This window comes from Haliaeetus albicilla, chromosome 10 (genome assembly GCF_947461875.1).
Source record: "Haliaeetus albicilla chromosome 10, bHalAlb1.1, whole genome shotgun sequence".
Taxonomy (NCBI): domain Eukaryota; kingdom Metazoa; phylum Chordata; class Aves; order Accipitriformes; family Accipitridae; genus Haliaeetus; species Haliaeetus albicilla.
Window position 1 is genome coordinate 498,345 of NC_091492.1, and position 17,371 is coordinate 515,715.

The following is a 17,371-nucleotide window of genomic DNA, read 5'->3' on the forward strand; positions in this document are numbered from 1 at the left end:
ATGAAGCAAAGCCAACCCTTACCTTATAGAGCTTCAGGCTGGCCTCATGCCTCGAGTTCACTGTGTGAAGACGCAGCTTCTCTAGACTGTTGGTGTAGTAGTCACAAGCATTGCATTTCAGATGTACCGGATTCCCAATGGCCACACACTTCAGCCTCCACTCATTGGCCTTGCCACCCTCCTTGATATGTGCTACCAGCTGGTATTTCTGCACATGCTTGTCCGTCTTACAGTGGAGTTGGAAGTTTGCCTTGAGCTGTGTGTTGTAGCGGCACAACTTGCACTGGTACGAGTCTCCCATCACTGCCTTCCACTCGTCTTCAGGGAGGCTACGCTCCACATTCATGTGGAGGCCCAGCATGTCCAAATTATCTGTAGTGAACTTGTTGCACACAGCACACTGGAAGAGCTTCAGTGATGGGTCATTTGTTTGTGTGAAACTCTCACCCAAGTTCATTAGCTCCTCAGACACCAGCTGTCCACCACCTAACCGCATGTCCAGGGGGATCTCTCCACCCACTGCACGAAGGAAAAAGGGGAGAAAGAGGTCAGAAAAGCTGAATTCTTTACTTGCCAGAAGAGAAGCACAGAGCAGAGCATACACTGCTCTCAGTGCAACTCTTGCACCCACCAAACGCACAGCAAAAAGCCAAGCACAGCTGTCCCTTCACTTATTCCTCTACGCTGCTGGTCAGTACCATACCTGAAGAAAAAAAAGCAATCGCAGCCGGCATGGAAGGCTGGGAAAGGACCACAATAGCCCTTGCCACCCACCTGCTGAAGGAGAAGTATCCAACCCTCTGCCTATGAAAGGTGGCAAGAAAAACCCTACAAAGTTTCAGAGGATGAAGAATTCCTTAGTACTGCACTGAAAGTCTCTGTGGCCGTTTCAAGAACAGCGCACCACTTTATCCTGTTTTCTCTTGCCTACCTGGAGAAGCAAGAAGCGTTACCTCATGCAGTACCTGAGCACAGTTCCTACCAAATAAAAAAGGTCAACAGTCACAAGTCCACATGATAGGGGTACTACAGTTAGGTCACCGCACTGCCGTCAGAAGCGGGCAACAGTGCAGAATGTGGCAAGTACAAAAAACAATCCGAAAAGTGCCACTCCTGCACTATTATATCCCATCTCTTGCCCAAGAGTTCAAAATGGCGGACAGTCTCCTAAAAACAGCGTTGACAGACGCTTTGTATGCCCAAGGAAAAGAAAACCACTATTAATAATGAGAGTGCAAGAGCATGTCAAGCAAAGCCAGCAGGATGCTTACTGTCTTTAAGTGTCAGATCTACTCTTCAAACCAAGAGCTGAACTCTATTCACTTACAGTAAATGAATGCAGCAAGCTCTTATTTACATCAGAGCGCTCTGAAGGTATGGACAGAGACACTTTCCTTTTCTAACATTAACTTTTTATGCCAAAGCACAGAGACCAACCACCAGTCTCTTCTTAGGACCTTTGCTCCACCTTGCTCTCCTTTTCCTTTTTTAAGACATTTAGGCTCCTCCTGCAGCTTTTTGGTATTTTACCTTGATCTTACGTCATAGCTCAGCTTAACAATCTTATTAAAGGAACCTTCAGGTCAACAGTTAGTCAATCAAAAAGAGAGATTTTATTTTCGTAACTTTTAGTTTCCTTTGTTTCAACCTGTTTGCTGAGAAGCAGCCAACACTAGGAGGACACTCAAAGTTCAGGCAGAACCGTACTAACCTTTCTGAAAGCATACAACCAACCACAGTTGGTGCAGACCACAGCTTTGGGCAGTGTACATGCTACTATCTTTCCTGCAGAAATGCAATACCACAATGTTTATTACAGTCCTAAGCAGGATGAACTACAGCTTACAAGACAACCTGGATGCTGAGCTTGTTAGAGGAACAGCACCTCATTTTCATCAAACAGATCTTGTGCTCACACAGAGAAGAACAGCTTGGAGAGGGAAAGTCCCATCTACATGCACTGTCAGGAACCTGTCTTTCCATCAGAGCAGTCAACAATCTTTTTTCTTGATCCACTCTATCCCTCCCTGCCATGGCAGAATTATACCCTCCGTACAGTTACTCCTGCATACCTGCTCACTAAATATCAGAAGAGCAGGGAACACACCTCTTGCCTTCTATGGTCCATATCTCCTAATTGTAGTGATTCTTCTAAGCATCCCTTTTAGGATATATCCTGAAATCCTCTCTTTAAATCAGTCTTTCCTGAACACATTGTGCAATAAAAACCCCAAAGTAGACTCTTATGAATTATTAATATTCTACTCAAATTTAGTTTTGGACTGAAGTGTAAAAATGGGAAAAATCTTCTTCATTTCTAGCAAAGTTCATAGTGCGTGTATATGAGCCTAACGAGCTGAGCTCATGTCAAGTGCTTATTGACATGGGAATGGCCTCCCTCCGCAATCCTCAGCTTGAGATTTGCAACCATCAAGTGTACAATTCCCAAATCACACTCCAGGCAAGCTCACATACATTCAAGGCCTTGTCATGCACTTTAGGAAGCTTTACTTAAAATACTCCCAACTTCTCTCCTGCCAACTGCCCTGTGCTTCAGTAAGGAGGGTCTCTGAGCTCCAAAGGGCGCCTTCCAAGAAACCCACTACAGATGACACCCTAACTTCATACTCTACAAGCTATATTACAAATGACTGTCTATTACATCTGCTGGCAACTTGAAGCTATTGAAAATGAACTAAAAAAGACCGTGTCCTTGATCTCCCAAAGATGCAAGCTGGGATACCACAGGGGGGAAAAAAAAAAAGGGAAGATAATTAATTTACAGTCACGAGTTCCTCTGTTTTCTTTTTCATTTTTTTAGTATCTTGTGTTGTTGTTTTCTCATATGACTTTCATGTCCTTCTGGACTAATAACAAACTGTACTATGAATAGCTGAAGGAAAGGAGAACATGCATGAGACCAGTGAACCAGTAATGGAGCGCATCAGTAATAACAGCATCGATGGACAGGGTTAGGGAGGGCAGAGCGCAGCACGGAGAAATTAGTTCAGAGGAAAGCACGTAAAGTAGCAGATTCCTTTTTACATACTTTCTCAAGGCACTGTGAAAAATTCTCAGCAGCAGCAAAACAGCATAAAGACAGCAGTAATTTCAGTCGGCATCTGCCACACCTGAAGCACGGGGGGGTCTGTTCTGCACCAGTTCTCATCCTAGAGTGCTGCGAAGTTTAAACACACCAGGAAGCACGTGCACACTGGAAGCGGCTGCTGCTGGCCCTGGGCGACATAAGCAGCACAGGGGAGGAACGTAGCAGGACCTGACCCTCTATCCCCACTCTAAGTCTAATTCTTGGGCTAAATTGTGTGGGAATAGGGTGTGCCCCATACAGCGCCAAGCACAGCGCCAACACAAACACGATGAATGCTCGTTGTCAAGAAATATCCATTTGGTAGTTCATTTTTAAGTGCTTTTCTCATCTGATGAGAGAAATAATCTTCTCTCTCTCTCTAGCCATTTCCCTCCAGTTTAATAATTCTCATCTGGTCAGGCTTTGGATCTTTTATCTCCTGCTGGCATCAGAGGAACGGTTTCAGCTCAGTTTCTTCAGCAAAGGAACACCACCCCTTCCACCGAATTCATCACAACTCTCAAAACTTGCTTACCTTTTCTTCTCAGGGCAACACAGTACATAACAAACCGGCTCAACATCTGCCTCTGAGAGCGCCAGCAGCTGATCAGACCCTCACACAAACTACTCACACCCCTTACCAAACCAAGGAAAAATCATTAGGAAACAGTGTAGTAAGGATGCTTTCCACGACGAGGAGGAACATTTAATACATGTCAGCAGTAATCCATCCATATCTACTATTTATTAGCTCCCTACTAAAACTCTTAGAAAACGCACCAGAAAAGTAACATATTTTCCCAAGATCGGAAAAACTGGCCTGGGGGAATGCAGAAGAGAGGTCTCCACTGTGTAGTCTCCATCCTTGACCACCACGCAAAGGCAACTCGCTGCACTGCGGCCACGCTACTCAGGGGGCCGCAGGGACAGAACAAAGGGACTTGGCACGCAGCGCCCAGTCTGCGCACGAGGGTTTTGCGGTAACGCAAACGCAATCCCTCCCTTATACATGGACACGGTGGAAAACCCTTCAGCCTCACCTAGAGATGGAGCCATCGTTGCCATGGGGTTGGTGGGATCTAGCTGGAATCCACCCATCATGAACTGCGCATCTGAGGAAGTGCTGTCCATCTTCAAGTTGGGAAGGTTCATGTTCTGTGCCAGGTAGTACTGGTAGAGCTCGGCCTCGGCAGGGGACGGCAGGCTGCCGAGGCCCAGGTGCCGGTTGTGTTGGATTTGGGACATATTTTGCTGAAGCAGCATCATATTGTGCATGTGCTTCTCACTGGTCATGTGAATACGAAGGTTTCTAGCTACGTTGGTCTCATAGTCGCACACCTCGCACCGCCACGTAGGTTTGGTTTTTGGTTTGGTGGGGGAGGGGGCCCCACAGGTGCTACCAATGTTGGCTGCCGCGGCCGCCGCGGCTGCCGCGGCCGCTGCCGCGGCCCCAGCGGTGTGGCTGAAGACTTGCTCTCCCCCTCCGTTCTGCAGGTTTTGCATGTTGTTGAGATGCTTGTCGGACTGCATATGAATACTGAGGTTGCCTTTGGTAGTAGTGGAGTAGTTACAGACCTCGCAGCGGAAGGGCTTGTAACCACAGGTGTAGCTCTCACCCCGTGCCAGCCGCGGGTGTGGCTGTCCACTTTTGCAGTAGACGCAGGAGCCCCCCGGCTCGGGATGTTTCTCCTTCATGTGCGCCTCAAGTGTCTGCTGGTACTTGTAGTGCCAATTGCACTTGGGACACTTGAGTGTCTTACATGAGTTGCGAGAATGCATCATAGTCATGTGGCCACCCAGCGACCGCGAGGAGCCCAGGACCGTGTCGCACTTTGGGCACTCCACGCCGCTCCCCGAGGGGCACTCCCCACCCCCAAGTTCACAGAGGGGGCCAGCATGCTGGTGATGGGAGATGTAGCTCCCGTCCTCACCCTCCGCGCTCTCATTTGGTTCTGGTGCTGTGGCATTGTCTTTATTGGCACTTTCATCGATAAAGTCCAGCCTCCTGCTGCCCTCTGCCACACTGGCTCCGCCACCCTCATTGTTAAAGCTTAAGTGATTCCTCCTGTTTGCACCATCAAAGACAAAGGAAGAAGCAGAATTAGAACTAGTAGAAGCTGTGCCCCGCGACAGGGTCTGGAGCACGTTAGGCATTAAGGGAGAGTTAGAAATGCTTTGGTTTGAGAGAGCAAGGTCCTTTTTGCTGCTGCCGCCGCCTGCCACAGCCCCAGCGTCCTCCTGGGGCCGGTCCTCCAGTTCGTCCTCCAACTCGCTCGGAAACAGTCCTTTGCAACCCTCATCGTCCTCGTCTTCTTCCTCTTCCTCCTCCTCCTCTTCCTCCTCCTCCTCCTCCACATCCTCCTCCTCCTCCTCCTCCACCTCTTCGACCGGCTCTGCCTTTTCCGAGAGGCTGTCCTGGTCACCCCCCTCTTGCTTCTCCCCCTCTGCCACCCCAGGGTCCTTCCCCTCTGAGGATTTGGTGGGACTGGAAGCCAGCGGGCCCAGGGGGACTGAGGTAATGGGAGTCTTCAGAGCTGAGCTGGTCAGCCCGCCCAGGTTGAGGAGCGTGCCAGGGGCCAGGACGCCCGCCGGCGGTGGCTCCGCTCCGCCGGCCGCCCCGGCCTGGAGGGCCTGCTCGCCTTCCATGCAAATGCCACTGAATTTACCATAAAAACTGTGTCCAGGGCCTATGAGGTTAGCTGCGGAAACGAGAGGGTGCTGAAAGGTTTTGTTTTTTGGTTCCAGAAAGCTGACAAGGGGTTCCTTGTCTTTGCCTATCCCTTGGATGATAGCGGAGATGTTCTTATTGCTAAGAATTTTCCGCTCCTCCTCACTCAGAGTCATTCGGTGGTCGTGCACCGCGTGGGTCACGAACGAGCGGACATACCCAAAGGAGAGCTTGCACAAGAAACACATCAGGATGGGCTTCCTCTTCCCGTAGAGCACAAAGCCATCGAATTTGGACAGGTCCACATTGTTGGGAACATCTTTGGATACGCAGGAGCTTTTGGCAGAACCGTCGCTGTTCAGGTAATCCTTGTTGCTTTTGTGTCGCACATCGAAGACGCGGAAGCTGTGCAGGACGGGGCTGATGCCCGCCAGGGCTGAGGTATTCGGGAAGGCCTGGTCTGAGCCCTCAAACCACTTCCCGAAGGATGAGGCTATGTGGAAGGTGTTGATGATCTGTGGGTAGACGGGAGCGGCGGCGGAGGGCTCTCCCTGCTTGGGCAGAGAGTTCGGGAGCAGCGAGGAGAGAGCCCCGCTGCCGCTGCCGCCTCCACTCTGCACCAGCTGGCTGAGGCTCTCCACGATGTAGGCCGAGCCGTCCGGCTGGTAGACGATCTCGCCGGCCAGGTTCTCCACGTCGCTCTCCTCCTCCCCGTCCTCGCTGCTCTCGCTCCCGCTCTCCCCCCTCAGCGGCGGGGGCGGGCGGGCGCCGGCGCAGCGGTGCTCCATGTAGCTCTGCAGGCCGGCGAAGGAGACGGCGCACTGGCCGCAGCTCACCTCCTTGCCGGCGGGCTCGGCGCCGGGGCCGGCCGCGGCACTGCTCTCGGGGACGCGCTCGGGGAAAGGGACCCTCAGGCTGTCCAGGGGGCCGCGGCTCTCCGCCGCGGGCTGCTCCATGCTGCCGGCCGTGTCGGGGAGGTGGGCGCTGTTGAGATCAGTCCATTGCTGGTGCTGAGGGATGCCGCACCCATTGTCCTTCCCAGGGATGACGGGCGAGTCACAGCCTTCCATGGCAGGGCCGGCACGGAGCGCTCATTGCACCCGGTACGGCTCGGACCTGCGGGTGGGGACAGAAGGAGAAAGGCGGGTGAGTCGGGGAGCAGAGGCAGTTCCCGTGAAGACCCCCCCGCCACCACGAAGGCCACCGACCCCGCTCTTCGGGACCGAACGGGAGGCTGCGAGAGCTGGTGCCCCGAGATGGGCTCCAGGAACAGGCGGGCCGGTCTCGGGTAATGCACCGCTGGAAACGAGCAATGGAAACACAACGGAAGGAGGAACGCAAGAGGCAAATCGAAGGGACCTGGAAGGTGGTGAGAACTTCCCCCACCACCTTTCCCGAAGTGGGGCAGGAAGACCGTAGGACCCGCACTGCCACCCCCAAAACCTTACATCTTCAGAAAAACAAACAAAAAACTGAACGAAAATGTAACAGAAAAGCTTTTGACAGAAACAGAGTTAAGACGCTACAACAAAACAGCGCTCAAGCTTTAAAACTTTGTAAAAATTGTACTCTGCGGCTCCCTCAGCCAGATGCTGTTATTTTGGGGTGATTCCCTCCTGTTAACGGTTCAGGAAGCACAAAACCGGAGCTACCACACGTGCACCTCCATGGTAGACCATGAGACCCAGAGCAACTCACAGAGATTTCAGAGTAACAGCGTTTGGTATGCACAGGAGATTTAATTGCTGTGTTCTGGACAGAGTTTAAACAGGGAGACGTCAGGAGAGAAACCAAACAGGAAATTCCAGATCTGACGAGGGTCCATCCTGGGGATCGGAAAGCGGTCAGCCCACCACGCTCCAGGAAGCTCCCAGAGATCCTGCAGGGCACAGCCTCTGCGCACAGACGGCTTCCTCTCAGCCCCAGAGGCAAATGGCCGATGCTGGTCCTAGAAGAGAAGGAAGGATGCCCTTCCCGCTATTTCTATTCCACCAAATACAACAAGACCAGGAGGACTCCCGCTGACTGCCAGGCAGCCAGCAAGCACGGGCTGCTGAGCATGGCCCACATCCACAGCTCCCTGCCACCTCTACCCCATTTGCTGCATCCTGCCAGTCTCTCGCACTGCAATCCTAACGGAGCCAGTTTGGCAGGACACGCCTTTCTAGAGGTTACAGACCTATGAGATTAGATAGTGCTACTGTTAGGACCTGGAGCATTGTAATGCAGACCACAAAGCAGCAGGAGATTGCCAGTTCAGCGGCAATCTTAACAAGAATCCTGTCTGCAAAGAAGCACTTCTGTAGTCTGCTTCCCATAGAGAGCTCCTATGCAAGCCACATGGGAGGAAACACCAGCAGAAATTAAAGCACTGTTACCTCAACTGTAAAAGTGATTTTTACCTGTGGTCCACAGATTTCCCATCTATAAAAGTGATTTTTACCTGTGGTCCACAGATTTCCTCGGGTATACAGATACAAAGCATCCACAGAAAACAACTGAGGAAAAACTGCGCAAGCACAGGCCAACTTCACCACATTTTTACAATCTGTGAACCAAGAAACAACAAAAGACTCATGCTCCAGATCCGTGGTCATCAATGCCACACGGGAATTTTTCCACAGTATTTTACCTTCTACCAACTGAGCATAAGCACCACTTTGCTTGTCAGACTATGCCAAAACTGAATACATGCTTGGGGAGAGTTTTTACTGATAATTAGTATAAGGGTTAGGGGGGCAGGGCAGGTTTTAATTTAACAATAAGCTGTTACTCTTAAACTGACTCAGTGGGATCTACTGTAAATAACATATTTAAAGTTATACAAATTCTTTTAGTTCTTTCTCTAAACCTCTCTCATTTACTACAGCTTCCTCAAAGTTGCTCTCACCTGAGCATCCTCCAAGCAGTTGCTGCTTCAGCTCATGAGATACTCCAAGCAGTGCACAGTGCTGGAGCTCTGGCTAGACCAGACTATCCGTCAGGACCCCCTCCACCCGTTTGCACGCAGCAGACTGGTGTACGTACCAGCTGACACCTCGGGGGGTTAAGGTCTCTCCCTTCAAAGGCTCCACTCACATTAGCAGCCTGCTGCCACCCTTGGTCTCTTTCAACAGACACTATCAGTGTTTTGGGAACCTACACTGCTATCTAAACATTAAACATTATAATCATAGTTTGAAAGTGTTTCCAGTGCTCTCTAGCTCGATTTGAGCCCATGAAGACCTGGAAAACCCTTGCAAGCTCCTGCAGAGCAGCGTGCCCATACAGACAACAGCCCTTTCCCCCACGCATCCACCTGCCCGACACACGCTGCACGCAACTGTGCCAGTGCACGGGGACTCATCTGGTGCAGACAAGCAACCGGCATTTCAGCAACTGGGGAAAGAGAAGAAAAGTATGAAAAGAACTGAAAATTTGCCAGAGAAGACCTGATCAGTTACAAAGCAGGTGACATGCCACAGCAGCACTGAATGAATTACCTAAATTAGTTCAAGCAAACAAAAATGGAGCAACTTTCAACATTATCTCTTTTTTTCCTGGTTTCATTATCTACCAGTTTATTATCCTTTACTACATGAAGCCATCCATACTTTTTCTGATCTGCCTTCATGTGTTCATATCTTCCCTTTACACTGTTTCCTACATAATTATGTACATGTAATGACAGATGCATGTACGTGCATGTCAGATGCATGTACATTTATACACCTTCACTTTTTCCAAGCCCCTCTTCATCCACAACAATGGAAATTTATAACTTCTGTGATATTATAGATTAACATTAGTAACAGTATGTTAGAACAGATACGATCCCCCTAGGTGAGAAGAAGGTCTCTCTCCCCTATTCTCCAAATATTGCAGTTCCTTTTGGGGGTTACTCCTGCACACTCTTTGGGAATACAATCCCTAAATGCTTTTGCCTAGTAGTTATTTCAGTGCTTCTGGTGCCTTTTTCCCTGCCCTGGCGAGCCTCCCGCTGCAAAGGAAAGAAAAAGCTCTCCTCGCTAGCACCAGAAAGCACTCCAGCAGTTAAAGGGAGCAGGGGGATGTGTCTTCTGTCTGATCTCACCCCTGCATCAGCAGTAAGGCTCCCCTACACCCAAACGCTACTCCTGGGCCGCGGAAAGCAGAAGTGGAACAGGATGAAAGCAAGTCAAATCTTTCACACTGCTGACCACCAGACTGGGATCCTGGGCATGCCCGTATGAAGGTATCTGGGCAGGTTTTTGTCCTATTTTACTTCTGGTGAAGCTTGAGAAAAAGTATTTACAATTACGTGTGAAGGTAGAAAGTAACATTTTTCAAAACAAGTATGGCAAGGATGCCTACGGAAGGACATGGATCCAGAGCGTTCACAAGCAGTATTACCTTACAGCACTTCCAGTCCCCACCTTCCTTGGATTCTGTGCCATACACAGTGGTCTTTGTGGTTGCACTGGGAATAAATAGTGATTCGATCTGCAATAAAAATAACCTGGTGCACTGAGTGGAACAAGAAAGAAGACTACCATAATCCTGTTGCCAAAATGTTCAGTCTTCCTAATCAGTTTTGCTTACCTTAGCTAAAACGACACTTCAACACTGCATTGTAACAGCTCTTACTTGCACCAGCTGTCTCCCACTGAACATTTGTCCCTAGCTGTATGTTTTCTTTAAATTGCTCCCAGATCCTTCTGTGTTAAGGCTGCATATTCAGCTTCCCACAACATGACATACTCTCTCCCTCTCACTGCCACCTTTCAGATTGACAACCGCAATCCAAATTAAACCAAACCAAATTCATATTGGGTGAAAAAAAAAAACCAGTAAAGTAAGAAACTCCATAAGCTTTGTACTTCTCCCAAGAAAAGTTTTGATAATATCTATGCAGACTTCAAAATGCGATGTGGAACAACAGCACCCCAGAAATGCTTTTAAACAAAAAGCATTCACCTTGCCAGCACAGCTACCCAGGAAACATGCCTAGATGAGATACAACATGAACCTGAGCATCTCCATTATCAAGAACTCTTGATTGGCAGGAAGATGCCTGACTGACAGTTGGGCCAAAAGGGTTAGCAGGGCGGATGGGGCGGGAGGGTTAACAGCCTGATTGTAAAATCAATGTAATAAATGCTTGGTAAGTTACAGGAACATGCGGGAAGAGGAGGCCGCGATTGATAAAGGACTGCGGCTTTGATGCTGCACTGGGGACTTGTTTATTGACAAGAAAGCCAATCTTCTCCCAGCCAGGCCAGGCCAGGCAAACCTGCAAACGCTTACCAATTAATTGGTGGGCTTTTCTGCCTTGCATTGCTTTAACATCTCTCCCCCCACTCACTCCAAGTTAACCAGCTCAGGAGGTGCTACTCTGAAGGAATCTTCTCTCCTCTCCCTTTCCTCGACACGGAGGAGCCCTTCCAGGGCAGGCGGAGAAACCCACGGCTGAAACATGGCCAGCCAGGGCCCCTGGACACCGGCCGAGCTCCTACGCAAAACCCAAGGTTTTCTTGCCCATTCCGTTCATCACCAGAGCTATTCCTGAAGAACGATGCTGAGGGAGGAAGAGGCACAGAAATATTTGTTTCTATTCGCACAGGAACTGCAGATATCATCCCTTGAAACTGAAAAGAGCAATTTCCTTTTTAAAGCAAACCAGACTCTAAGCAGGAGTACCATGCAGTTACTAGTCCACTATTATGGGCCCTGTATCTTCCTCCATCCCAGACCACCCCTAAGCAACCTGCATGGGACAAGGAGAGCTTGCGAGGACAGACCCAACTGCTGTGCGCTCCACACCTCCCGTCCTCTCCCTGCCCCCCGCCCTCTCTGCTCTGTTTATCAGCCAGTCAATAAGAAAAGGTAGTTCTTACTTAAGGAGGCAGAAGTCAACTCGTCAGGTCGATCAGCACTCTGTCTGTAAACATGGTTTCCCGTAAAATCAATGAACTCCAGTTACAGAGAGAACAGCCTGAGCGCCGGAGACTCCCCGCGCTCCCACCGCCCCAGCGGCAGGGGAGGGCTCTCCCCATCCCCTCTCCAGCCTCGGGTCCCACCACTGCTCCACACCGCTCACGGCGACCCCCGAGGCTCCTGCTGCTCCCACCGTGCCTCCGGCATGCAGCCCACCCAAGCCCCCCGTACTTCCCCGCAGCATCGCTGCATCTTGCAGCCCCTCCAAGCGGATTTGGGGCCCGGCTGGAGGAGCGCGGACGCCGCGGGGCAGGGAGCACTCCATCGGGGCAGGAGCGGCAGCCACGGCGGTCCAGAGCCGAGCTCCATCTGGATGACGGCACAGTGCAAACGAAAGCACCGTGCTGCGTGCCCCACGCTTTCACTGAGCTCCTGCTAACCATGGCTGGTGGTTTGCAGCCACGCTCTGTCCAGAACACAAGTGAAGTCAATTCCCACGTCTCCCCCCATCACCTCCTTACGGCCCCCGGCCCCATCCTCACAGGGACAGACGTGCCACCTTACAGCAACGCTTCCACCGCCAAGGAGTGGCTGATGCCAAAGCGACACCCTTCACCCCCCTGGCAAGCTGGGGGCTCCTCGGGCAGCCCCCGGCCCGCGACACCAGGCTGCTTCCCCCCCCCCCGGGATGCGCGGCAGCGGCGCGGGCGGCGGGGACAGGAGCGGGAGGGAGGAGGGGGTTCCTGCTGTTGCCCAGGCTTCCCGAGAATTAAATATGAACAGCCGTGCTGTGTAATTTTAAATTGTTAATTAGCACAGGGTTAATTAGGCGGCCCTTTCACAAGAGGCTGTTTGGCAGTAAACCAAGACTGGAAGCAATGAGGAAGGAGGAAAACAAAAGGAGAAAGAGACAGTGAGAAACTGTTCCCTCAGCTAATGACCCACATGGCACCATGAAAAAAAAGGGTGCTGAGGACAGGGAAAAGATACAAGCAGATGCATTACATCCACGGCCATTACCCTGGAAGATACCCAGCGAGGCACCCCTCCCCTCCCTATTCCCACAGCCCCACGGTGGAGAGAAGTGCTCAACCCTGTAATGAGCAGGGTCTGCTCCTTCGGAGCATCCTGGCAAGCAGCAGAGGCTCCGACTCCAGCCAGCGCTTAAGCGTTTTGCCATGGCTCCACAAAAGAGGCGGCTCACGCAAACACTCACAGTCAGCAACTGAACTAGAGTGGTTCCTGTTGGAGAAAACTGCACAACGGCCTCTAAACTTTGTAAATACACACCTACCTGTTGTGCCAACAGACACTCTATAAATCAATACCGTAAATACAGGCTGAGAGACTACCCTAGATTAGCTCCAGCACAGGCGCTGGTGATTCAGAGGGGAAGCGGAGAGGGGCAGAGGCAAGAGGACAAAGGCAGCATAAGGACTAAAGGCGGGCTTAGGCACTCTGTGCACACCCCTCCTTACACGCTCAGCTTGGCCTTTTACAACGTCCTCGGAAGGACACAACCTGGCGAGTGCTAATGTTCAGGTCACCAAGAAACTCCTGTCTCAGGAACGGCACTCGATGACACTTGTTCTGGTCTAAAAACTAGGGACGGACGTACCAAAGGCGACTGAGCAGCCAAGTGAACTTCATGATCCCTAAGACCAGGTATGTTCAAAGCTCCCGAGAGTGGGAAGTCCAGGAGGGGGGAAGCAAGGCAATTACCACGTCCGTCCGAAGCGGTGACACAATGAACCCAAAGCATCAAAGCTTTCTGTGTCGCTCTCCCGCACCTGGCGTGCTACAAAGCACTCTTGTAACACTTAGGAAATTGCATATGGAAAGGCATGATAAAAATCATTACCTAGGACTGAAAATTCAAAAATTAAGGAAGAATGGAATGTATGTTGCCAAAGCAACTTTAATTTTGCTCCTTTATGCATATGCATTATGATACTGCCTTTAATTACATGACCACACGCTGCCTCACTTAGTAAGGAGGATGGCCATATAAGAGGGTAAAATAAGGTTGCATGAGCATGTGACTTTATGAGATTTATACAGCGGCTGCTATCACACAAATGTGTGGAAAGTCACTTCCTAGAATAGAAAGATCTTTTTAAATTTCCTAAGCAACAAGGGCTGGATATTCAAGCTTGATAGCAATACAGAGATAGTTTCAATTCCCAGCTTCATAAAATGCTTTTATCTTCTAACTTAAACGGAAGAGAGAGATTCCAGCTCTCTCCCATTCATTAAGGTGCCAAAAAGCAGTAAGAATACCTACCAGCCTAAGGGAAGTGTTGAGGTATTCTGCAACAGGACTTGAAATAGTAGGATAAAATAATACTTATGAGCCAAAAGCTAAGCATAATAGTGAATGCAGATGCATGGCTTGAAGAATGGTTTCTAGCTGGGGGTTTCCATCAACAATTTACAATGTCAGTGCCTTGGGATTCCTCTTATGCAATTCCTAACACACCCCCCTCCCCCTGAAAATAGTGATACTTATTTGCCAAGTTCAACATCCTAAAGAAGAAATTATAAACTAATTTTCCTCTTTCATATAGCAAGTCACATCTTGCACCTTTCCAAGCAAGACCAAGTTGTGTTTTGGCACACACCTGATCACAGTGGAGTTGCCTCATCAACAAAGGTGGTTTGCTGAGTATTCGTAACAAGATATCAGTCTTGCCAAATCCTGAACAAATCCTACATCTAGACTCCTTCCTCTTCTGCGGTTAGGCTTTACCAACCAAAAGCCTAAGCTCAGTTTTGACTTCTCCTAGAGTTTCTCTGCAGACACTGCTCAGTGCCAGACTGTTGTTTCCAGCTGGACACACAGCCACGTCCAACGCCATTGCACCAGGAGTGGAATTAGCAAGCCAGACCTGCCTGCTAGTGGAAGAAGGATCCAACCAACACCGACCCATGGGTTCCAACACCTGTTGACAAGAGTCCCGGGGCTGTAAGTCCTCGCGAACTGGTTTGCTATCCTGGCAAAGCCAAGAATTTATAGAATCATAGAATCATTTAGGTTGGAAAAGACCCGCACGAACACCGAGTCCAACTGTTAACCTAACACTGCCAAGTCCACCACTAAACCGTGTCCCTAAGCACCATGTCTTTTAAATACCTCCAGGGATGGTGACTCAACCACTTCCCTGCGCAGCCTGTTCCAATGCTTGACAACTCTTTTGGTGAATTCACATGCCTCTGTAGAAACCCTTGTGAACACCGCATGTTTTCCCTTCTGAGGGATTCTAGCCAATGGGTCTTGAAGGGCATGAGGTCCCAGAATAGGACGAGGTAGCACACAGTGGTCTACAGAAGGGAAAGATCCATCAGGCACCTCAAAAGGACAGGACGGTCTTCTCCCAGCAGGAAGACAACCACATGGAGGGCTTGCCTTTGGCAGCCGACAGCGCTCCAGAACTGGCATGCTGACAACACAAACAAGCGCTGCACTGCGCACGCTCATTAACAGGACAGAAAATGCAAGCACTCTCTTACACACAGGCTCACATGCATAGGCACAGCCAGTTCCTCAGATCTTCATAGGATCATTAGCATAAACAGCTTTTCAAGCAGCAGGAAGCAAAGGAAACGCTGAACAAAACAGGACTGAAAGCTGTAGGGCTCAAGCACTTGGCATGAAACTAAGAGAAAGGGTCTCCTTGAAAAGGTGAACCTTCTACATTATCCACATTTTTTCCTCTGTCCTTCACACCAGCTAAAATTGAGCCAATGAGAGTAATACAAGATTCAGGCAGCTTTTCAGAAAACATTTTGTTATGAACTATTATTCCAAGTTTGCTGATCCCTTTGAGCCAGCTACTGTACTACACATGAAAATATTTATATAATCATCAACCCACTGCCATTGAGAGCAGAGTAATCCAGAGGAGTGCCAGAGGGTTTTAAGTGAGCAGCTGGGGAAAAGAACGTTTATTCCTCCAGAGAGACTCTGCACTGAAAGTATTTTGTAGCAGAGGTAAACTAGCTTAAGTTGCATTTCTCTCAACAAAACAAAGTAAAGCACTTGCGTAGTTCAGAACTGACATGGCATTTACACGCTCCCAGGACACGGAGCTTGTTTTCAGGTCCCGCACGAACCTCTCCTCTTGTGTAGGACACCACCGAAGTTTCAGATTTTGTTTCCACATTGGTTTGTTTCAAAACATCACACATTCCATGATTCTGCAGTTGCGCAATTCCCCGCTTTGCTCTAAAAACGCAACGGTTCTTGTCAAATGCTGTTTCCAGCCTACATTGCTGCATAAATAAGTATATTTGCATCTGGTTCACATTTTCAGTGCACTGTTGTTGACCTAACTCCAAAACTAACCAAAGAGCTGTTGAGGACACAGACTCTGCGGTCCCCCAAGTTCCCCACACCTTAATACCTGGGGAAGAGGGCCTAACTGTTCCCCTCTTTTGCCACAGTCTGAAGCTTGCCCTTTTCCCCCTCCTTCGTTTTTACCCTAGCAGCCTGTCCAGTAGCTTGTACTGGTAAGAGCTGCCACAGCTCCATTTGGGCTACCCGGTCCCTACTACAAAGGGCAGTTACATCCATAAGACCTTGCACTACGCAACACCTACACCCATCTAACCCACAGAGATGCTTATCAAGAGAGAAGCCCTGAATTGTTGCAAGTTTCAAACACCAGACAGACACATACAAACAAATCCAAGATGGTATTTACATCGCCAGAGCGCTGTTCCTGAATCCAAGAAGAAAGTGCAGCATTTACAGCAAGACTACAGGATGCAAATCACAGCATCGGCTCCTGAAAGTGAGGGATTCCTGCTGGCTTTTGCAGCTCTCCTGACGGTCCATCCACCTCCCATCTTCAGTTACTCCACATGCTGGGCAGCCCCCACCCAGTCAGGAACACTTGAGGCATTTGCACCGCTACACCAAGAGCCAACTCTTACACACCACCACGGCTGAGCTTCAACCAGCCCTGCAACACAACTTCAGGAGCAGACACAGCCAACCTTAGATGGCCCAGCCTGAAAAGCTAATGCTCTGCTGCTAGACTGTGCTCTCCGAGCAACGCTCTCCACATGCAGACTCACATGCCTAGGGAAGAAGTCCTGCCAATGCTCTTTCCTTCTACTGATTTACCCAAACAACATGTGCGTTCCAGACTAGTGTCAAGGGCCAAGCAGAGGGTAAGAGTTAGATTCGTAAGTCATGCAGATCTCCTCTGCCAGGGCTCAGATCCAGTCCTTGTTAGGAAACAGACACACTGCCTGGTCCTGGGCTCAGTTGCTCTCTCCTACCCTTCGGGAAAGCCAACACCCTGGACAAGGAGAGCAGGCTCAGCGGCATTAGGTCATTCAGTAACCATTCTGCTTGCTACTTAGACAAACACCGTGGCTGCCCGATATGTTAGTTCTGAATTACACACTGGTGTTGCAAAGCCCCATTGCAAAGGTCACCAGATGTGTGCTCAGATCAGCTATTAATGTTTTGGTATGGAGTAAATTTTACCAGTCACAGTTGTATCACTGGAAGATACCCTAAAAAACCCAGAACCCTAGAAGAGGTAAAGAAACCTGCCAGTATGGTTGGGAAACCTTCCCATTTGGAGTGCCTTTTTAGGCAAACTTTCAGCAGATCCAAGCGGTCCCAATGCTCCTGTGAACAGAGCATCTGCACGCTCATCTGCTACCAAAACAGTGCCCTGCTCTGGATTTCAGATACAGTCTAAGCG

The 17,371-nt window shown here is 49.8% G+C and overlaps 1 protein-coding gene across 3 annotated transcripts in view; it reads right to left on the reverse strand.

Moving 5' to 3' along the window:
• ZFHX3 (zinc finger homeobox 3) overlaps nt 1-17,371 on the reverse strand; it is a 665,450-nt gene that overhangs the window by 109,099 nt on the left and 538,980 nt on the right. For all 3 annotated transcript variants that reach the window (XM_069793179.1, XM_069793180.1, XM_069793182.1), the window contains 2 exons: nt 4,129-6,872; nt 23-519 (listed from right to left, as the gene is read on the reverse strand). In XM_069793179.1, coding sequence (XP_069649280.1) covers nt 23-519; nt 4,129-6,826 — 3,195 coding nt within the window. In that variant the 5' untranslated portion in view covers nt 6,827-6,872. The remainder of the gene's footprint in view (nt 1-22; nt 520-4,128; nt 6,873-17,371) is intronic.